Source organism: Amia ocellicauda, chromosome 15, assembly GCF_036373705.1.
Source record: "Amia ocellicauda isolate fAmiCal2 chromosome 15, fAmiCal2.hap1, whole genome shotgun sequence".
In the NCBI taxonomy this organism is placed as follows: Eukaryota; Metazoa; Chordata; class Actinopteri; order Amiiformes; family Amiidae; genus Amia; species Amia ocellicauda.
In genome coordinates, this window is record NC_089864.1 from 10647828 (window position 1) to 10669552 (window position 21725).

Consider the following 21725-nt stretch of genomic DNA (forward strand, 5'->3'; position numbering starts at 1 on the left):
ACCACAATAAGCCACACAATGAGTTGAATGGCAATAATAATAGTCCTCGTGGTTTCAGAATATAAACAACTGTCTCTGTGAGGTTCCTTGGTCAGGTAGTGAATTTTAAGCAAAAGCAAAAGCAAAGCAAGTCAGGGATAAAATAATTGAAAGGCACAAGTCAGGAGAAGGGTAAAAACATATCTAAGTCTGTGAGTGTCCCTGTGAGCACAGTGTACTCTATCATCAAGAAATGGAAGTGTGCATTGTAGCACCCAGACACTGGCTAGATCAGACTTTCCCTCCAAACTGAGCAGCTGGGCAAGCAGGAAACTGGTGAAGGATGTCACTGTGAGGCCAATGGCAACTTTGAAAGACCTACAGAGTTCAATGGCTGAGATGGGAGAAAATGTGCATCAGTCAACAATATCCAGAACACTTTATTATAGTAGCCTGTATGGCAGCGTGGGCAGAAATCCTAATAATAAAATCTTTCAAAGCACCTGAGTGATCCTGCAAAAATGACCAAATTGGAACTTTCTACATTCAATAAAAAGCCACTGTTTTGACTATCCTCAGCAACAAATGCATTGAGACAATACACAGCTTTCAGATACATTGTACTTTAAGCTATGTTGTATATTTAGGCTACCCTGTTATTGTATGAAATTGCTTAGAATGAAATGCTTTTCTTTATGAAATATAAAATTAGTGCTCAAAATAATTAGACATCCATATTTCTACCGTGGGTTGATTATGTTGACAGTTTATGGCTGTGCTTTGCCATTCATCCAGATTTCACCTTGTTCTCTATGGGTTGGTTTCACAGAGCACGATTAGCACTAGTATAAGTACATTACTCAGAATATGGCACTCACCATTGTTTGTTATACAACATTATTTAGCCTGAAGAACTATAAAGCATTGGTATATAGTAGTATACTAGGCTATCATAAGTAATTTACCCATGTACATAAACAATTTACAGTCTGAATTAAACCTAGGCTGGGATTAAATCAAAACTTTGACCTACCTGCTAGTGCTAATAGAAAGCTACAGAACTGTACTCAGTTGCAACTTCATTTTTAGTAAAATGCCACTTTCTTCTAATCATAAATGTAACCGCTATGATGTACAGGTTTGCAGTTTTCTATTAGCGGGTGGGTCAAAGTTTTGTTTTAATCCGGCCCCTTGTCACAATGACATGTAGCTGAATTCAAGAGCCAGTGACATGCTTTTTTAGTTTAGTTTTAAATAGTTTTCTAGTCTTTCATGTGTTTTTTTTTCTTGTCAGTCTGTGTGTGTGTGTGTTCAGCTCTTGTGTTTTATATCATACATAAAGAGTATGGAACAAACTCCCCCACCATGTTGTTAAAACGGACTCCTTGTTTAACTTTTTGGCTGTGTCTCACATGTACCAGCTTTATAAAATCTCAATTTGACTGAGGGGAATTTAATCAAAGATGAAGAACTATTTTTTTAATTAAACCTTCATCATTTTTGCCATTATCAATAAATTGAATACCTAAACTGAACACATTGCCACCACTTGGTTTTATTTAAAGTGAGTTTTGTCTTTACAGAAAACTAAGTTGAATACCTAAAATGTCCACATAACATAAATATTTACACAGAAATGTGTTTCCATATGAGACTGGTGAAGTAAAAGCTTAAAAGTGATAATAAAAAGAAAGAAATGTGTCGATATTGGGCTCTTAAAGGGAACTGTATAGAAACAACTCATTTGTGCTATTAAAATAAGTAAACTGAATACAAAGACTGTGCGGTAATAATCACTGCTCTGTAGTAAAAAGTCATGAAACCTGTCTCATTATATATTCCTTCTTTTATTGTTCCTCTTAATTTTCTCTCTGGATTAGTGTCCTGGAAAAGGACAGCACATACTTATCAGAATGGGTGTGAAACGGCAGAGCCCTGAACATGGCTATCGGTAGCAAGCAATGGCTACATCCTAGATAAGGCCTTGCAACCAGGGATGGCCATATCTACCCCACGACAGAACCAGAGAGCTCGAGTTTATGTAGCAGTCCTACAAACCCAGTACCCAGTGTCAGTTTGTTTTTTACTAAAAAAATTGTTTTATTTAAAACAGCCTTTACTTTATCACTCTATATTGATACATGTACATTAAGTAAAAAAATAAACTTACTTTGATGTTGTGGTATTGCATGATCATTTCTCCTCTTTCCTATGTGTTATATCTGCTTAGAAATGTTCAGTCCTGATCATTTATACAATCTCATTCTTAAACATTACCTATTTATCTAAATTATGTATATACAGTGCATCCAGAAAGTATTCACAGTTCTTCACTTTTTCCACATTTTGTTATGTTACAGCCTTATTCCAAAATTGATTAAATTCATTATTTTCCTCAAAATTCTACAAACAATACCCCATAATGACAACGTGAAAGAAGTTTGTTTGAAATCTTTCCAAATCTATTAAAAATAAAAAACAAAAAAAGCACATGTACATAAGTATTCACAGCCTTTGCTCAATACTTTGTTGAAGCACCTTTGGCACCAATTACAGCCTCAAGTCTTTTTGAGTATGATGCTACAAGCTTGGCACACCTATTTTTGGGCAGTTTCTCCCATTCTTCTTTGTAGGACCTCTCAAGTTCCATCAGGTTGGATGGGGAGCATCGGTGCACAGCCATTTTCTCCAGAGATCTCTCCAGAGATGTTCAATCGGGTTCAAGTCTATGCTCCGGCTGGGCCACTCAAGGACATTCACAGAGTTGTCCTGTAGCCACTCCTTTGTTATCTTAGCTGTGTGCTTAGGGTCGTTGTCCTGTTGGAAGATTAGCCTTTGCCCCAGTCTGAGGTGCAGAGTGCTCTGGAGCAGGTTTTCATCAAGGATGTCTCTGTACATTGCTGCATTCATCTTTCCCTAGATCCTGACTAGTCTCCCAGTTCCTGCTGCTGAAAAACATCCCCACAGCATGATGCTGCCACCACCATGCTTCACTGTAGGGATGGTATTGGCCAGGTGATGAGCAGTCCCTGGTTTCCTCAAGACATGAGTTCAATTTTTGTTTCTCATGGTCTGAGAGTCCTTCAGGTGCCTTTTGGCAAACTCCAGGTGGGCTGTCATGTGCCTTTTACTGAGGAGTGGCTTCCGTCTGGCCGCTCTACCATACAGGCCTGATTGGTGGAGTGCTGCAGAGATGGTTGTTCTTCTGGAGGGTTCTCCTCTCCCCACAGAGACACGCTGGAGCTCTGTCAGAGTGACCATTGGGTTCATGGTCACCTCCCTGACTAAGGCTCTTTTCCCCCAAATCGCTCAGTTTGGCCGGGAGGCCAGCTCTAGGAAGAGTCCTGGTGTTAGGGATGATGGAGGCCACTGTGCTCATTGGGACCTTCAATGATGCAGACATTTTTCTGTACCCTTCCCCAGATCTGTGCCTCGATACAATCCTGTCTCAAAGATCTACAGACAATTCCTTGGACTTCATGGCTTGGTTTGTCCTCTGACATGCACTGTTAACTGTGGGACCGTATATAGACCGGTGTTTGCCTTTCCAAATCATGTCCAATCAACTGATTTTACCACAGGTGGACTCCAATCAAGTTGTATAAACATCTCATGGATGATCAGTGGAAAAGGGATGCACCTGAGCTCAATTTTGAGTGTCATGGCAAAGGCTGTGAATACTTATGTACATGTGCTTTTTTAGTTTTTTTATTCTAAATAAATTTGCAAAGATTTCAAACAAATTTCTTTCATGTTGTCATTATGGGGTATTGTTTGTAGAATTTTGAGGAAAATAATGAATTTAATCAATTTTGGAATAAGGCTGTAACATAAAGTGTGGAAAAAGTGAAGCGCTGTGAATACTTTCCAGATGCACTGTATGGATTACTTTTATATATATATATATCTTACTGTCTGTCTGTCTAAATGGAATGAGTGTTTTGTACTTTATTATTTTACTATGTTACACTTACCATGCTCTCTTGTAAGCTTGGTCTGTATTGCAGTTTGGGGTGTACAGTATTTCACCCTATTGAAACAAAACATTTATTCAGTTATGAAATCTTCAGATTACCATTTTGTGTTTTGAAACAATGTAAACAAGTTGAAATCTTGAAGTCAAGGTAAACATGTTTATACTGGTTTACCCACAGAGAGATATGTGTTTGGCACAGGTATTCTTCTAGCATATGTAAACCTAACAAAGAAACATAAAATGACATGATGTTAAAACATGATGTCCATAGAATGTTAAGTGATATAACATCATGGTTTTGTGTAAAAACAATTAATGGTCATGTTAGCACCGAAGGGTTTTGAAGTAGGAGGGGAGGCCTTTGTGTGATAATTGTAGTAAAGAAACTGAAACTTTGAAGGCAAATATTTCTGTCTCTGTGAAGAGTAATATTTCAGGGCTAGCCTTGTCCTCCTGTATGTATGGCTCCTGTAGGAGATTTCAGACCAAAGCTGCCACACTGTCCTCTCACTCTTCAGGTGGAAACGCTCGGGCTGCTTCTCAATGCTTTTCCAAATGCAGTAAATCATTGTTGGTCTAAACTTCATTGGGTGTCTACAGGCTAGAGATGTACTTGATTCCATCATGTGAATGAAACATATTCACTTTATTATAGAGCAAATAAGATATCAAAGGTAATATTTTAACCCTTTAACCATTTGGTCATAAAGTCATGGCCTTACTAGGTAAACCATGAAATATTGTACTAAGGTAAAAAAAGGCAGTATTGTGGGTTTGAGTATTGAGGGGTCTGAATACTTTTGCAAGGCTCTGTATATAGTGTCAGGTCAGGTATTGAGGACAAGACACCACCATCTTATTCACCATCACAATCATAGCCTCACTCTATTACAATCAATAAACATATCAATAAGACCATTTGATGTAATGTCTGGACAAAAATAACAAATATTAAGTGCTGCATTCATTGCTTTATTATGAAGATGGATAGTGACTGTAGCACAATTAAAAATAGGTGCATAGTAGGTTTATTTTTCTTCAATTTCCCACTCAATACTCATCCGGTCATTTACTCTTGTAAATGAAAAGCCATTCATGTTGTATTAGGATGTATTTGACAGATTAAAATGACAATAGCTGCATTAACCCTTAAGAACACAGTGTGACATATATGTAACAACCCTTTAACAGGCATGACTAAAATCTATTATCTCAATTTACCAAGGCTCTGTATGAGACATATATGTCACGCTGAGTTCCCAAGGGTTAAGGGAGAGTTTTCTCCTTGCAATCCCTACCATTGGTCTACAGTATAATTGATATCAAGGTAGTGGGAGATGCATGCACTCTGACAATGTGTGTGAACCTGGGAAGCATTGGCAGCATTGAGTGCAAGAAACCCTTGAACAAAAGGGGAAACCGACTCCTGGCAATGTCTGAATTAGCTTGCCGTTCCATGTGATAAGGGATTTAATTTTTAAGGCTTTACGAGACTTTAAAATAACCTACTTCATTTAATCCCTAGTTGAATATAATTAAGAGTATGAAATCGGCCTCGTGATTTAAAAAACTGCCACAGACATGTTTAGTTTACACATTGCAGTGCATTGCCTCATTGTCGGTGGAAATCAAGTCTATTGAAACATAACAATAAAGACATAAGAGGCATTATGGTGCAGATTCAAATGGCATTGTTTAATCCTGAAAAAACACATGCGTTCAGACTCAAAACACTGTACTACAACATGCATTATTAAATTGGGTAACAGGTTGTGTAACAGCCTCACTATGTAGTCAAATGAAAACACAACACTTGTACTCCAATCAAAGGCAAAGACAAAAAGCTAATAATGGTAATATGAAAACCTAACCTGTATTCCAGCAAATCCAAAGAGAAAAGAAGACTTTAATCAAAGGTAAAACATTTCAGTCAACACCATAAAAACTCAACCCCACATTATTATCAACTCAAGCAAGTGAACTTGGATAGTAAAAATGAGACCCTGACCCTTTCCCTACTATAAACAGTGTCATCAATAATTATATGCCTTTAATTTTATTAGGATTTTCTTTATGAAGGATTAGGAATTTGATTATGACCAGTTATATATCCTCTAACAAGATGTTATGAAAGCTATGAGGTAGTGTCCAGTGAAGCATGACAATAAATGTAATTATAAAAATCTGGAAACAATGAAACAGTAATTGTAGGTAGCAAACATGAATAATTAGTCTGCATATGAGAACATGCAGAGTTGTGTGCTCTTGCAAGATGTTTATTATACACAACCTCCTTGTCCTAGTATTGGATCTTTAAACTTCACATTTCTGACAAATCTTTAAACTGCTTTAAATTGTATCCTTTTTCTGCCACTCTTAGACTGTTTCCATTCATTTAGTGTTTGATCATGTACATGCAACTGAATAATACCTAAACATGGTATTGTATTTGCTTAATGAGTTAATCAAACAATGGATGCCTAATTATCCTAACATTACTCATTCCGTAATGGTTAACATAATTCCCATTTTATATTAATTATTTTAACCTTTGCCTTTTCATTTAGACTTTTCAATACTGCAGCCCCCGAAAGACCTAACATGTGTGTCTATCTACAGTCAATACACAGACCTGTTCACACTATTTTGAAGATTAATATTTTTCCCAGTCTAATTTTATAACTAAATCTGATATGTGCTTCCATGTTAATTTCTTTTAATATTTTATAACAGTGGAATTGCTCAAGATACTAAAAATGCCTTTTCTCTTAAATGGTAATTAAATTACAGATTAAATTGATGGGACCCCTGAAAAGCAGTGGCAATTTCTGAGACAGCTTCTATTAAATGTATTGATATCACAAGGAGAATTTAATTAAACCTAATCTTAAAAGGCATTAGGTAAATAGCTGTTCCGTATTATTTTACTCCTTCTCTCATCTGTACAATATCCCTCTTCCTCCAGACATCAAATTAACTAAATGAGCACTAATTCTGAGACAGCGTTCTTAAACTTGACCGGACCATAAAGTCCTAAATGATCTCTCGCTTTTTTATTACTACATTCTGCTTCTCTGCTGGAAATTTCTCAAAAATACACAAGGGTGGTAAATAGCTGCGGGGAAGATGATTTTCAGTCGAATGAAAGCTGTGGAAGGAGAGCCATAATACAGTTGTAGAGCAATTTTGGCTGGTGGATCTTCTATTTCTACTTGACTGCCACTGCAACAGGCGAACGACAAGCTCGAGACCAGAGATGCAGATCATTTCAGACGCACAGAGCTGTTTGTGTTCACTATTGACGAAAAGGGAAATATCTATTCACATGTGGCAGACCTCATAACAATATATTTTGTTTTCAATTAGATGGAAATTAGTGGAAAAGTTCCTCAAGGTACCTAAACTGAGCCAATTTGTAATGTTTACACATTATCAATAGACAGAAATGGGATGAGCAGAAGCCATCAAAATACATTACACACAGTAATAAAACCATGCATTACGTGCCAAAGAATACTGAAGAAAACATGATTGTTTTGTGCAAGATGCCGCATAGATGTCAGAGTATTTAGTTGTACAAAATACACTGGAGTTTAATGCTATGTGTATTTTTAAAAATGACAGTAGAATAAAGTTCCAATAAATTAATCTCAATTGAAACAGATCAAAGTCTGTCTGTAGCGGAGGCTCAGAATCCTAGATCATGGCGAAACTGTAACTAAGCAACTAGAATGCAAAAATTCAGCGAAGGCAGAGTTGCACACTGGAGAGCTGTTTACACAGTCTGCAGGTGAAGCAATAGAGTTGCAATAGAGTTACACAAGGCAGCAGCAAGTTAGGATGGGCATCTACTGAAGCTAACTATACTGCACCAAGTAGAGTTAGTGCTACAGCCCTAACAGAACATGGCAATGGGTACATATAGAAAAGAAAGGGGTGATATTCAATTGTAGTGTTATGAAATCAGGAGACATCACATGTTCATTGACCTTATTCAATTTTGTTCTGGTCAATTGCAAGATTTAGGGCCGGATTAAATCAAAACTTTGACCCACCCGCTAATAGAAAACTACAGAATTGTACTCAGTTGCGGCTTCATTTTTAGTAAGATGACACTTTCTTCTAATCAGAAATGTAACCACTACGATGAACAGGTTTGTAGTTTTCTATTAGCGGGTGGGTCAATGTTTAGATTTAATCTGGCCCTTAACTTTTATTATGCATTTCCTCTTAATATGTTTAATTAATTAGCTAGTTGCAATAACATAAATCAACAGCAGATCGGAAAGCACATTTGTTTCTAATGGTGGTCTTCCATAGGGATTTTTTTTATAACAAGCACTGGCAAAGCTAGACTTCATCTCTATCAGCATTATAGCTTAATTTAAAACCCATAAATATCATACAAAAATAGATATTATAAGGAAAGAGTCATGCGGCATAATTTACCATTACTTGTGGAACTGGAAGCATTCTTCTGATCATTTGAAGACCATTATGTCTTGTATCCAAAATACCATTTTGAAAGAATGTAGTTATTATTTATTCATTTGGCAGACAGCTTTACCAGGGCTGAATCACACATTCAGTGTGATTCTCGTATGATTGCTTGTTTATGGTTAAAGCAGATGCCAAATGAAGAAAATCGATCCAAGAGTGGATTTAATCCTTAACTCGTTAACTGCCTACTATTGAAGCAGACCTGAGAGACAGAAAAAGTACATGATGCAGCAGGCGACACCTAAAAATACCTAAAAATGTTTCAACAAAAAACCTTATTTCCACAGGAATAATGATGCCCTGTGGAAGACGTGGCTTCATCACCAGAAGACAGAGGCAGAAGACAACAGGTTAAATACATTCACTTTTATGCCTTTAAATGCAAAACCAAGTCTCTATTATAACCTGTCTGGTAGTTCAGTGAATAGGGAGCCGAGGATCATTTGTTCTAGGCTCTGTCTATCCTCATTCTGAATGCAGGAAATGTCTGGTGACTGCTGGTATATTGACAGGAAGCCAGGCAGTGTGCAAATATGCTCCCAATTATTGTTTCACACAGCTTACTTTCATAATGATTGCTCACATAATCTGTGTAGCCCTACGTTATTACCATTACAATAACACAACTTCTCCTTTTCATGTGTGAGGTCTTCAGTGAATTGTTGCCTCCCATGTGCCACCCCTACCGCTGTCATTGAAGGTCTTGTGTGGTTTGCTCCCATGTTTAAAGGCACAGAAATTGAATTCTGAATTTTTGAAAATGAAGAAAAACATCAGGAGCCATCTCCAGCTATAGCAAACACCTTCTCTTTAATAATACATTAATTATGTCACCTGCTATGAACATATTGCAGCTAAGATATTTCAAGGGATGCAGCTAGCTATGGGAGCTTTGATTTGACTTTAATTTTGATACAGGAGTCTGTAAATTAGAGAGAGGTTTGTTAAATGTTTACCCGTGAAACACATACTGAAGTAAATATAGGCAGTTATTCCGCTCACTAAAGTGTTAAAGTGTCACTAAATGTTTTCTTACTATTATTAAGCTTACCATTAAGCAGATGAAACACTTCCAGTAAGTACTTTTTACTTCAGTTGTGTGCTGTAAATTACTGCCTGGAAAAAATAGCAAAACCCAGGCTGGATATTATGAATGTGCCCCTTGGACACTACTATACTGGCCCAAAAACATATTCAAGGAAGATTAAAGAGAATGATTTCTGCACCCCATACAATGATTACCCTATGATGATTTGTGTTTTTGTGTATTAGACACTTCAAAGCTTCTGACCGAACATGTTTTCCTGAGAGGCTTATGACTAGGCATTATTATTTCAGAAGGAAGCTTGGGGACAGTGCTGACATGGAGATTGAAACTATTATTAAAGGTAAGCCTTTTGGGAAATTCATGAGAGCTTGTATTATTTGAAGAAGCAGAGATGAATGTATTTGTTTGTGTAATAAATAACCAATAACAAAGTAATAGCATGTATTTACTACTGCACTTTTGAATTGCTTAAATTGAATTTTATATTGGGTTGTATTACTGCACTTTCGTAATACTTGTGAATCAGAGAAACAGTGAACAAACAAAGCTATGTGACATCACTGAAATAGTTTAGATGTTAAAATGGTAATGGGCCAGAATAACAGATCAGAGATGGGCTGAAGAAGCTATAGGATGGATCAACAAGATTAAAAACAACCAAGAAGAAGACCTAACTCATCTTCTTTAACATGGCATATCCTGAAAAGGAGACACTGTATAACAAAACAAGGGCAAACATCTTGGGAAGGCCATCATATATATGAATATATAACTTTAATATACTATACATACAGAAAATGCGCATTTAAAAGCAATATTTTAAAGTTTAAAGTCACCTGCTTGAAAAATGTCATAGATTATATATTATTCCTCTAGCAGAACCAGCAAACAATGAGGTGTCATCAACTACTATGTTAAACAAGAGTTTATATTCTGCCATAGAACTGTTAGGGTACAAATGTGTTGCTGATGTTTAAAACACGATGTCCAGCAGAGACAGGAGACCAGCCCAAATTTCAAGGAAATATACTTCTCACATTGGTTCAGAAACTGGGAAAAAGGCAAAATGGAGAATTAATGACAGTTGAAAAAACAAAGGGACAACACACTGTTCCGCCTAGAAAGATGTCCTGACTAGATCACACCAGGGTATGAAGGCTCCCACACAGTCCTATTCTGTATTCTGTACTATAAATGTTGTCCACGTTGAATACATACGGTGGCTAGGGAAAAAAACCCAGATCGTTTTCTGCTCTTTACTTCAGAAGTCTGATTTTATTTTATTTTTCCTTTTCAAAGGTGTGTATTAAAGAACACTGTATATCCTACCTACAAAGCCTGCCAAGACTAGGGATTTGGTGTCATCAAAGATCAAAGTTCAGCTTGTCTGAAGAAGTAGCTTAAAAGTGAAGCCCTGTCCTTAATCAATTCACTCACATCATTCCCTCTGCATGCTGGGTTATTACTACTGCATTTGAAAAATATAGACTTAGATTTGTTGAGAATGTCTCCTCACAAGAGAAAACTTTCATCTTTTTTTCGCTCAACAGCTGAAGTCTAAGAGTAGTCTAAGGGACTCTTCACAAACCAGTAATGCGTTCATACATGTTGAATGGATTATATCGGTTCAGTAGATCAATTGTGTTTTTTAATAATTAATGTTTAAATATAAAAAATAATTGTACCAATTTGAAATCTTTCAATTAGGTCACCTTTCTATTTCTAGTACAAAGTCTTTAACAATGAATATAATAGATGTTGGATTTAGAAATGAGGTCCTTGCCCCAAACAAGACATTACTTCTGCATGGTGCTGACTGTTCTTCTAAAGATGCTCCTGTCCAATACAATTAAATATCCAGCTTGAACCCCATCCTGATCATTTCAGAAACATTTACTTAACCCTCCAGCTAATAACATAAGTATTGTATTTGAAATTATCCATAAACCTTTCACATGGGAGAAACAATTCTTCCAGTGCACTCGCAGAATGGTATTGTGATGTATGTTAAACTAATGATGACATTTTTCTTCACCTGAACAGAAATACTATAGAGAATAATCAAATAGAAAAATAGGAATGACAAAATGAAGTATCCCAGTTTAGGTGGTGTTTGTACCAGTCAAGGTCCGATGAATTTTAATTAAAAAAGTATTTGTGTAGAGAGAAAATCATTAACACACACAAAAACAACAACATCAAACTTCTTGACACCTTGGGGCTACAAAGATTTTACATTAAAGGATGTATTTCCAAATAGTTTCCTTTACAAGGGTTTGTGATGCATGGATTGGGCTCTATCTGTCCCTTAAAGCAATTTACATTGGATTCTATACCCTTACAAATGGGTTAGAGAGAATTCCAGAAAAATCGATACTACACAGTAAAGTGGATCCAGACATATATTGACACACCAGGGAGTGAATTGTTTGCACTTACTGCTATAAGTTCTTTAAATGGATTGCTTCCTTGAGGCTAATACAAGTTCAATTACTTAATCCTGTGAGCCCACAATGTTTTAGCTGGTAGAGGCGTTCAGAATTTGAATACTTGAAAATGAGAATAGAAAAATCACGAAGCCAGGCCTGCACAAAGACCATATCTATGTTTGTAGGTTTAACTCACGTTGTTGTGAGATTTACATATTTTTATTAGCCACTTATAAGTTTATAGCAAGTATTGATTTATCCCTTTTTTATAATGGACACAAAAAATTGTACTTTCTGAAAAACACAACAACAAAGAAGTGATTTTGGTTTGGATATTACAAATTAGAACAATCCAACAGAGACAGAAAGAATCTCTTGGAAAGGTATTTCAGAGAACACCCCACAAATCAAGAGGTGAATGGAGCTTGGAGATGGAGGAATTCTTCAAATGAATAACAATTGATCAAAAATCAACACAAAAATGGGAGCAGACTCAGTGACCGTCTACTTCAGATAAGTCTTTGAGATTTCAAAACCAATGACTGTTGTGGAGTTATAGATTTCTATAATTGTTTGCTCCTCCTCAAGCCAAGCCTTTGTGAAACAGGACACAAAGGACACTTAAACGCTCTCCCCCTTGACTACAGGTAATTATGAGCTGCAGGGGACAGGTGCTGCTGATAATTACTTAATTCAATAGCTCACAGGGGATGCTGCTCATGCCAGTTTGCCCAAGGCCCCATCTATACTGAACAAAAACAGGATTTGATCATATTGGAGGTAAACACTGTTAAAGGGAGACTCGATGAAAATGCATGGTGGGAAGCCGGGGCTGAATGAAAGAAGCTTTCTGGTTGAACATCACTATCGAATGTTTAGAAAATGGAGCACAAACGGCCATAACAATCGTCTGACCTCAATGTCTCTGAATGTAATGCTTCCTAGTGGAGCTTTTCTGAGGTGTTTTACTGACAAAACATCAGATTTTTGCCTCTTGGTCTATTTTCAGATATTACTATGCATCCCTAGGCTGTGTTTGTAGACATTTACATGTATTGTTCCTAATGTATGAGGTTGTTTCATACAGTATGTGCACGTATAGGTATTTTAAATCATTAAGCTGAAGTAAAAATACCCAGGTGCAATATTCCAACCACTTGCTTGTGTATAATTAGAAATCCTTCTTTGGGTTCTACCTGCTTCTGCTTAATATTTAAAATACAAGCCATTTCAGTAGCACTTTATGTATCTGTTATAAACAATCTATTAACATGCTATTAATTATGTTATTTATTGTAAAATGCTATGATTAGAAATTATAAGCATATTATTTTTGCTATAATATGTACTATGTAATATAACATGATAGTTACATGCTGACATCAATCTATTATCATAATCTGCCATACCATTTATTCGCTGCTCTAAAACATCTTATAATGCTATTTAATTACATATACTATAAGAATAATACTTTATATAGCTCTACCTATAAGGTGAGTACCATTTATACATTCATATAACTGATGGAGAGGACTCCAGTGATCCCCATTTTGCCGCCTTGTGGTCCCAATGGCTGTGGAGAAAACACCTGCACTAAGATATTATGCCGAAGGGGGATTGTAAAGCCTTTTAACAGGGGACCTCCACCTGTGTTTTTTGGAAAGATTTGAAATATTATAGTACTTGATCTTTTGAATTACTTTTGAATGTCCCTTCATCTAACACACAAAATGAATTCAGGTTCCTCTTAACTTAGCACTTATGTATTCTCCTCCTACTTGCTTGAAGGATCCTGGGATTCCCAGCCCCTGTCAGGCTGTTGCCCAGTGGTGCTCTTTAATATGAATGTGGAATTGGAATAGTAAGTACTTCCATTTCTGCTACAGCTATAAATTGAATATCTGCAAGGGACATTCTCCACTTGTGTCTAGAAGCTCCTTGTATAGCAATGCTGAAGACAAGTACAAATGCACGTTCACTAACAGTATCCCTTGTGCTTATTCATGGATAAATGCATTAAATCACCCGTGAAAACCTGCCAATTTGCTCATATTTCCCACATTTAAATTCTTTAGTGTTCTGCTCATTTCAGTGTTTTTCAAATATAATTTTCTCCATTCTGACACAGGGCTTGCTAAATATGTTGTATTGCTAATTAAGAATGGGAAACTTCTCTCACTTTAATGTTAACTTTGTGTAATGTTTATTGTTTTATAGCCCCTATAATGTACATAGTGTACTTTATATCCTGCATGACTTAGTGTATCAAATTTGGTTAATTAAACCCTGTTATTGTGTTCATTACACAGGATAATGATATAATGACAAAAAAATAATAATAGCTTTTCATAATGCATTAACCATTCATTTTCCTTAATCACTTTTTAAAGCATATGGACTGTTCACTATACATCAGCTAAGCAATGGCCAGAATAAATTACTATTCATGACTTAATTAATATATATTAAAGACTGAAATAATTAGACAGTATTTGCCAAACTGGTAATTGGTAAATGTTAAACTGGTAACCATTTCCTGTAATATTCAGCCATTAGAGCAGTATGTGAGATTTTACCTATTACCTAAAATCACACACTTTCACACAATTGTCCGATTGCCATATGTTTTCATTCCCCCTTTCCAACCTCAACTAATCCCCCTATGCTATGCTGCAGGTTAAATTGTAAATACTATTTTTTTCCTTTCAGATTTTTCATTAAAATGCAGTGTTTAGAAGTTTGCTGATATTCATGAAAATGTAAAGGATAGTTCCTTAGGCTTGCATGGGTAATATTATCAGCAAGCAGGTTTGTATTTAGTAAAAGAAGTGAAATGAGAATGTTATATGCATTTTATCACACAGAATGTACCTAGAGGGCTCCAATACATATGTATCCACGAACATAAGTCATGATCCTTAAAAGTTAAGGTAAGTTAAAACAAATACCATATTTTTAAGTTGGTGTGGGTTTTCTTTTTAAAATATGGAAGGTATTCAAACTGCCATACAAAAGAAATTCAACAATTAGACATGAGTCAAAATTATTTATTGTATTTTTTAACCACAATACAATGTGATGTGATTCTTTGGTGCAGTGCAAATATTTCTATTCAGCTGAACAAAATACTAGATGCCTTTAAAATATTTTATAAAGGGAAATCAGATTTCTTTCAGATGCATTTCTAAATCAGGCCTGTACAATCCGTTAATGGAAAATTGTTTTCTAAAATCTTATTTTTCTTTTGCACATAGAATCCTACAAAATAATGTTGGTCAGTCACTCTAAGGTGGTGCCTTCTGGGTCTGTTTACTTGTTTTTGTATTTTTTGTCATTAGAAAGAGTAAGACTCCAGCTGGGATTGTCTAGTCTTTTGTGTGGGCCTCCAATCTGGAAAGCATTGGATCTAAGCCTGTTACACTTGCCACCTGTATTTAGGAGTCCCCAGTCAAGATGCCAAATTGGCCAAGAGCTGTCCTGATTGGCTGTGGTAAAGGGAAACGGGGCCTCTGCAAAGCTGGGTGGTATTCCCCAGGCGGTGCATTTGCCCTCTGACTCACACCATACTTGAGTCTATTATGGTTAGAAGTGCAAAAGATGTGATTTCCCTGGGTTAGTTAAAGAGTTACAGCAGTGATACCAAACTGAAATAAAACATTTCAATGAAGGAAAAATTGTATGCAAGCCAATTTGGACTTTAAAAATAAAATAGCCACAGCACGTGACTTAACTGTAAATATGAATTATATCACAGGATACATGTATATATTCTTCTGGACGAACACATGACTTAGAAAAGAAAATAATGAAACCTCCTAAAAATCCACACTTTCACCAAAATAAATGCTGCATTAACCCCCACATTTCAGTTGGTATTAATAAACGACTGTAATGATATAAAAGGGATGAAGACAAGATCTCAGAAAGCCTCCAGCTCACGGGGAGTTATAATGAAACAGGCTCCTGTTATGGGAGAGAACATCTGAAACATAAAGCTCATGCAGAAATTTCCATAAAATCCAGTGCATTCAAGGGATCGCTGTGATGATTGGAGTTCATAAATATATGATTATTTTTATTCAGTGTGGGTTGCTGAATTAGAAAGTGCACAGCTGGATATAGCCTGTGTCAATGGGAATCCTAACTGCTTTACAATGCTAAATTGCTGTGGATACTTATTTAAGAAAACTATATGCCGTCTGGCCTTCATAAAATACTTTCCTAACCAGCAAGGTATGGCATGTCCAAACCAGCAACCCTTCAGGTCAGGGGTGGCAAATTACATGTGTAAACGCTTTATAAGTTGGGACACATTAATAAAGTATTAATAGAGTGTTATTAATCAGGTACTAAGTGATATCTGCTAATTATTTACTGCATGTTAATAACAAATTCCACATTAATGTTTAATTCTGTGCTAAAAGATGCATTTATAAATCATTTATAAAGTGATATTAACCTCATAAACTAAAGTGTTAGTACACATCTGAAATCTAATTTGGGTTTAAGATAGACTGGGGACCAAACTGTGCAGTCCCTTGAACAATCTTACTAAAGGAAATAAGAACTGAAGAAACTTGTTCTATATGAAAACTTATCCATACGAACAATGATTAACCTTCTCAAGAGATCATGCAAAAGATGACATTTTTTTGCCGTCATTCTATCGTGACAGTTGACATTTCATTTTTTGTTGTCATTTAGTGTGCAAACCTTTGTCACTATAGGCTCCCCCCGCTGTTAGGTATGTGCACCTACTCTGGGTGTCCTGTCACCCATCATATCTAATCATCTATCTTAGCAAATATATGCAGCTTGCACCGTCACATTCTTCTTGTTCCAGAACATTTCAACTGAGTGAGGTTTTGTGTCAATTTAAATAAGACCAAAATAAAAACAGCAATTTGTTTTCCTGAGGGTATTATACACTGTTAATGAGTAGTTCGATATCTTACCTTTATAAACATACCTTGTGTTTATAATATGACTCAGATTCGTGCACTAAACAAGAGCATAAGCTTATTGAGTTACCATGGTTACAAAGCATGAGTAAAAATATGATCGTCGGAAACCAGGGCATTCTGGGAGGGAAACTGCAAGAAATCCCAGTGTTTCGCACCATGCAATGCAGTAGATATACAAACAAAAGGCGGCGACCAATCTAATATAATGTCTAAAATAGGAGACTATTGATTATTTGAAAGTCTAGTTCTTCCTTAAACATTATTTTGTTGACTATAAATGCACATCAAATATCTCCACATTTGAAATAATGTCTGTTTGTTAGCCCCAAAAGGACACAATATCTGAGAAGAAAAATACTCCACTGGTGTTTACATTACAATATGTGTACAGATAAAGGTTTAAGGATCTTTTGCTGGTGCATAGAAAATCACAAGATCATTCCATGCAACATCAGGCAATACCCTCAGGGCAACAACCTGGGCTGAGATGTTTATTTTTCTAAATTAAAATTACCCCACACATCCTGCCAGAATGAACCTAATTAATCAAACCAGGAAGATAAGCTTGACAAGAGTAAGACTGAGTCACAAATATATTTTTGAGCTACTACTTTTGTATAACTCAAACATATTCTGATGCTTAATTTCATTGTGGTATTTCTATGAGAGTGTACATCGTTTTCTGTATATACCCTACAGGTTAACAGTTTGGAAGCAACTAATGATGTACTGAGGGACTGGAGATAAGGATGATATTACTCATTCTATTTCACTCTAATTCCTGGCTTAGATCGGCATCCCTACGTAGTCATTGCATCGCTGTTCAAAAATGGATTATCTCTGACTCAATAGAGAGGAGGATGCCTGCTTTGAAAACAGAGTTGGACCCTTATATTGACGACAGAACTGTGACCAACCCCTCCCATACATCTCCATCACAACCACTTCTTAATTTGATAGTACATATTCTGGAAGGTATTATTCAATGACCCCTGAAAAGGTTTGCTTATTAGTATTCTTCATTAGCCTTTCACATTGTTCATCATTCAGAAGCCTCTGTCAAACATAGAAATCCTCAGTTAGGAAAAAATGAAACTCTTTCAGAGCAAGTACAGCCACATGCAATCATTCCCTATAAATATTCAGAACAACGGGCACACACACACTTATTCAAAGTGTATAAATAGAATACATATAAATGGAAGAGATAAATGGTCCAAATTTTGAGGATGTGGATGTTTAAAATCAAGGAATATTTTCAATTGAAATTGAAAACAAGCTTTAAAATGTGTCATATTTACAATCCTGTTATGTAAAGCTTTGTTGATAGTTACGTTTTGCAAAATACTTACGTTTTCTAACACTTACATTGTATATGGCCCATGGATATTTAAATGAATTTAATTCAGTAGAAGAGTCAATCTGAGAAGTGTGTATTAGTTGTCTAGCACAAAGAACTGTTGTTTGAATAAATTAGGTGTGTAATTAGGGAAAATCTATTAGTGGGTGGCTTCAAAATTATTTGCCAACATGTTTGTCAGCCCTTGTCAATGACATATATCCTGAGGCCAATACTGGTCTCCTTATAGACAACCCTGGGAGTCCTTAAAGCCTTAAAGCAATTGTGAAGCGAATCATGGAGTGCATGAAATGGACACATCATTATTCAGGCTTATCTTCAGACTGTGCTTATTAACCTACAACTGATTGTTACTTTTGATGAACCTTAGAAACTCTTCACACGCAAGTTTCATGCTTTTCTCCTTGTTAACCCCCCACCGGGGCCGGTCTCCTGAAAAACAAGTCTATTTTATTGCTTTACACTGTTTAAAACCACCTTCGTTTAGCATGATTCGAACTGTTTAATTATTTAAGGCGGTTCTAGTTTATTCCTGGAGTTCACTAGAGAGCACTGAACATTTTTATGCCATCTCTTATTGAGGTGCATACTTCCACAAATATTAGTTAGCCTTTTCCAAGCATTTCTCTTGTATGAGCTTTGGTGTTTGTAGAAATCAGAAGGATACTTGTAGATGGTTTGCTACTATATCCTGGGTAAGTCCTTGGGCCAAGAAATGCATAACATAATTGAGATACATAATTATTTACTATTTTGCAAAAGACAAGATATGAAAATACAGTTATTCATACCATAACTCATGGATACAATTTAGGCCCAGCAGGGCTTAGATTTGGCAGCAATTATAGGAGAAAAATTCACATAAAATACACAATTTTGTTTTTATTTGTAATTAAAACATACTTAATAATATTTCTATTGATTTCTATCCAAATTCATACCCAGCATATTTATGATGTCTGGCAGAATGTTGCCTATAGCAAGCTTATATCACTTAATGGTAGCATGAATTAATTCCACAATCTAAGTGGGAGAATTTAATGAACAGAAAGCAGATGCACAACAGCAGTCTCTCTTTTTGCCTTCAATTAGTTAAGATAATGAATCATTTTCACAGAAAATATGACTGAAAAACACTTTGCCTATGAACAACCTCTCATTCACGTTCTGCAAGTAAATAAGACAAATATGTTTCAGATAAGAAGTGGTTTAGAGGGCTGACTGGGATTGGTTTGTTGCAGATTTGTAGCAGCATTTTAAAGTTGTCATTATGATTATATACATCAGTATCCAGCTTGTGATTAGAAGACTGAAATACATTTTTTGCATTGGAGCCTGATTTTTTGTTTGTTTGCTTGTTTGTTTTTGTCATGTTAATTAATTAATTTTGTCATGTTGGTCAACTGAATTGATTTTACAGTCAATCTAGCTTACATGCAGAACAAGCAAAGCTCATTTAGTTTCCCTTAATTTTTAAAATATAAATGTGCAGTTGTTGCTGCATTTCAGGATGCTTTACTGATATTTTATAGAAAGCTCTAGCAGCTTAAGATCGCACATGCAAAACAGGTGTACAGTGATGGCGCAGAATGGGCCGTTTCTTCCTGGGAATACACATTTGTCCACGTAATGTTTACGATGTTAAAACCCTGGCCTCTTTTAAGACATTCAAGTTTCCAATATACAAAGTTTTGTAAGATACTACAAGGCATTTATCCATGCTGTGGCATTGCATTATATCAAAAGGAAACAATGGCACCATCTAGTGAGTTTAATTAATCTCTCAAGGGAACAATCAGGGCAGGTTTTGTATAAATACGTGCTTATCATTTGCAGTGAGTGAGTGTAATTTGGTCAGGATGTACAGGAACTGTCTTTTATCAGCTTATGATTATTGATTTCGCTCCAGCTTGTGCAATCATGTGGAATATATGGGTGATAATTGGAGTGTATTTTACATGGTGAACGATATTTGCGTTTCCAGTGTTTTCCCCCGGCCGAAACAAGCTCTGTGCACGACCACCTGAGTGATGAGTTTTTAACAAATGAGTTTTCAAAGCAAGTGGAGGAGGAGGAGAAGGAGGAGGAGAAAGAGAGAGACACTGTGGCTCACTTGGTATTTTATGGATCCCATTTCTGGATAGGATAGATTAACTGATTGCTCTCTATATACTGAATAAATTAAAATGGATGATTTAACTTCTCTGTTAAAGGAAGAACATTTTAAAATAAGTCATACATTCATATCTTTAAAGAAATACAGACCACCGCATATAAAAAAATATACATATATACAATGTCTGAGTAATTTAAAATGTCTCCAATCCTAAAGAAACAACCAGAATTTACAAAACGTTATGGATTCTTCATCAATATATGAAACATTCACTGGAGAATTAGGATGAAGGTGTGTGTCCAAATTGAATTTCAGAGCACTGTGTTCTAATGCAATTTGAACAAGCCATTGATTCAGACCAATACTCCTCAGCCCTTGGGTGTTAGGAAGATGCTTTTTAATAAGTCAAAAAAGGTCAATTTAAATGATTTATACCATACTTAACGTGCATTAATAGGCCGTGCTTTACTTGTGAGGTGTGTATGATGAATCAGGCTGACATTTTGTACAACTGAGCAATAAAATGCCATGGAAAACGTGTCTGAATAATACGGCCCTTCCTCCAGATCCATCACAATTTTGGTTTCATATATTATTAAGACGTAAAATATCTGCCATGCACATTGTGAAGTGACTGCTAATGCTGAGGACCGGTATGCCAATGTTAGTGTTAGTGTTAGTGAGTTAGTGTTCTGGCACTTACAACCAAGTTGTGTAAGCTGCATTAGACAGTGAAAATATTGTATCAAACAAACAAGGATGTATAAGCCTTCAAAACATGGTTGTAAGAGAAAAGGAGGATCAAAACCCAGTAGACTTTGTGAGCACACAAGCACAAGAGCCTGGCTTCTTTGGTATGGATGTCAATTAGACAAATAACAAAAGGGAAAAAAATGAACTCTGAATAAGGGTCATCTACAATACTGAATTATTATTGATTCTCCTCAAATCGGTCTGAGGCCGTAAGTGAAATTAGTATTGTTGTGTTTACCTAGGCCTCAATGAACAACATTCAACACTAAAAAAGGGCGTGACTTTAAAATGACCTGTGTTGTCGCATTCTGGACCTCTTTTGTATGAGTGAAGACTCATAGTAGGGCACATTCATTCTCAAAAGGAATGGAGAATTAGATTTCTAAAGAATTACCCATCAGCCCCTTTGGCACTTCATTTACTTTGGTATGAGTCTAAACCTTGTGCATACTGTATATCTACACAGTTGTACTGATACTAATATTAGTGTGTGCCATCTTCTGAAAAGAACATTTCTGATTGATTTGTTTTCCAAAACAAGTTTAACAAGAATATCACTTTAGAAAATGATGTATTTCTGGTTTCATTTACTGTGCC

The 21725-nt window shown here is 36.0% G+C and overlaps 1 protein-coding gene across 5 annotated transcripts in view; it reads right to left on the reverse strand.

Annotated features, from left to right (window-relative positions):
* gxylt1a (glucoside xylosyltransferase 1a) overlaps nt 1-21725 on the reverse strand; it is a 64589-nt gene that overhangs the window by 20804 nt on the left and 22060 nt on the right. For 2 of the 5 annotated variants that reach the window (XM_066723582.1, XM_066723585.1), the window contains one exon: nt 3954-4009. The exons of the other annotated variants lie outside the window; for them this stretch is intronic. In XM_066723582.1, coding sequence (XP_066579679.1) covers nt 3954-4009 — 56 coding nt within the window. The remainder of the gene's footprint in view (nt 1-3953; nt 4010-21725) is intronic. 5 annotated transcript variants of the gene reach the window in all.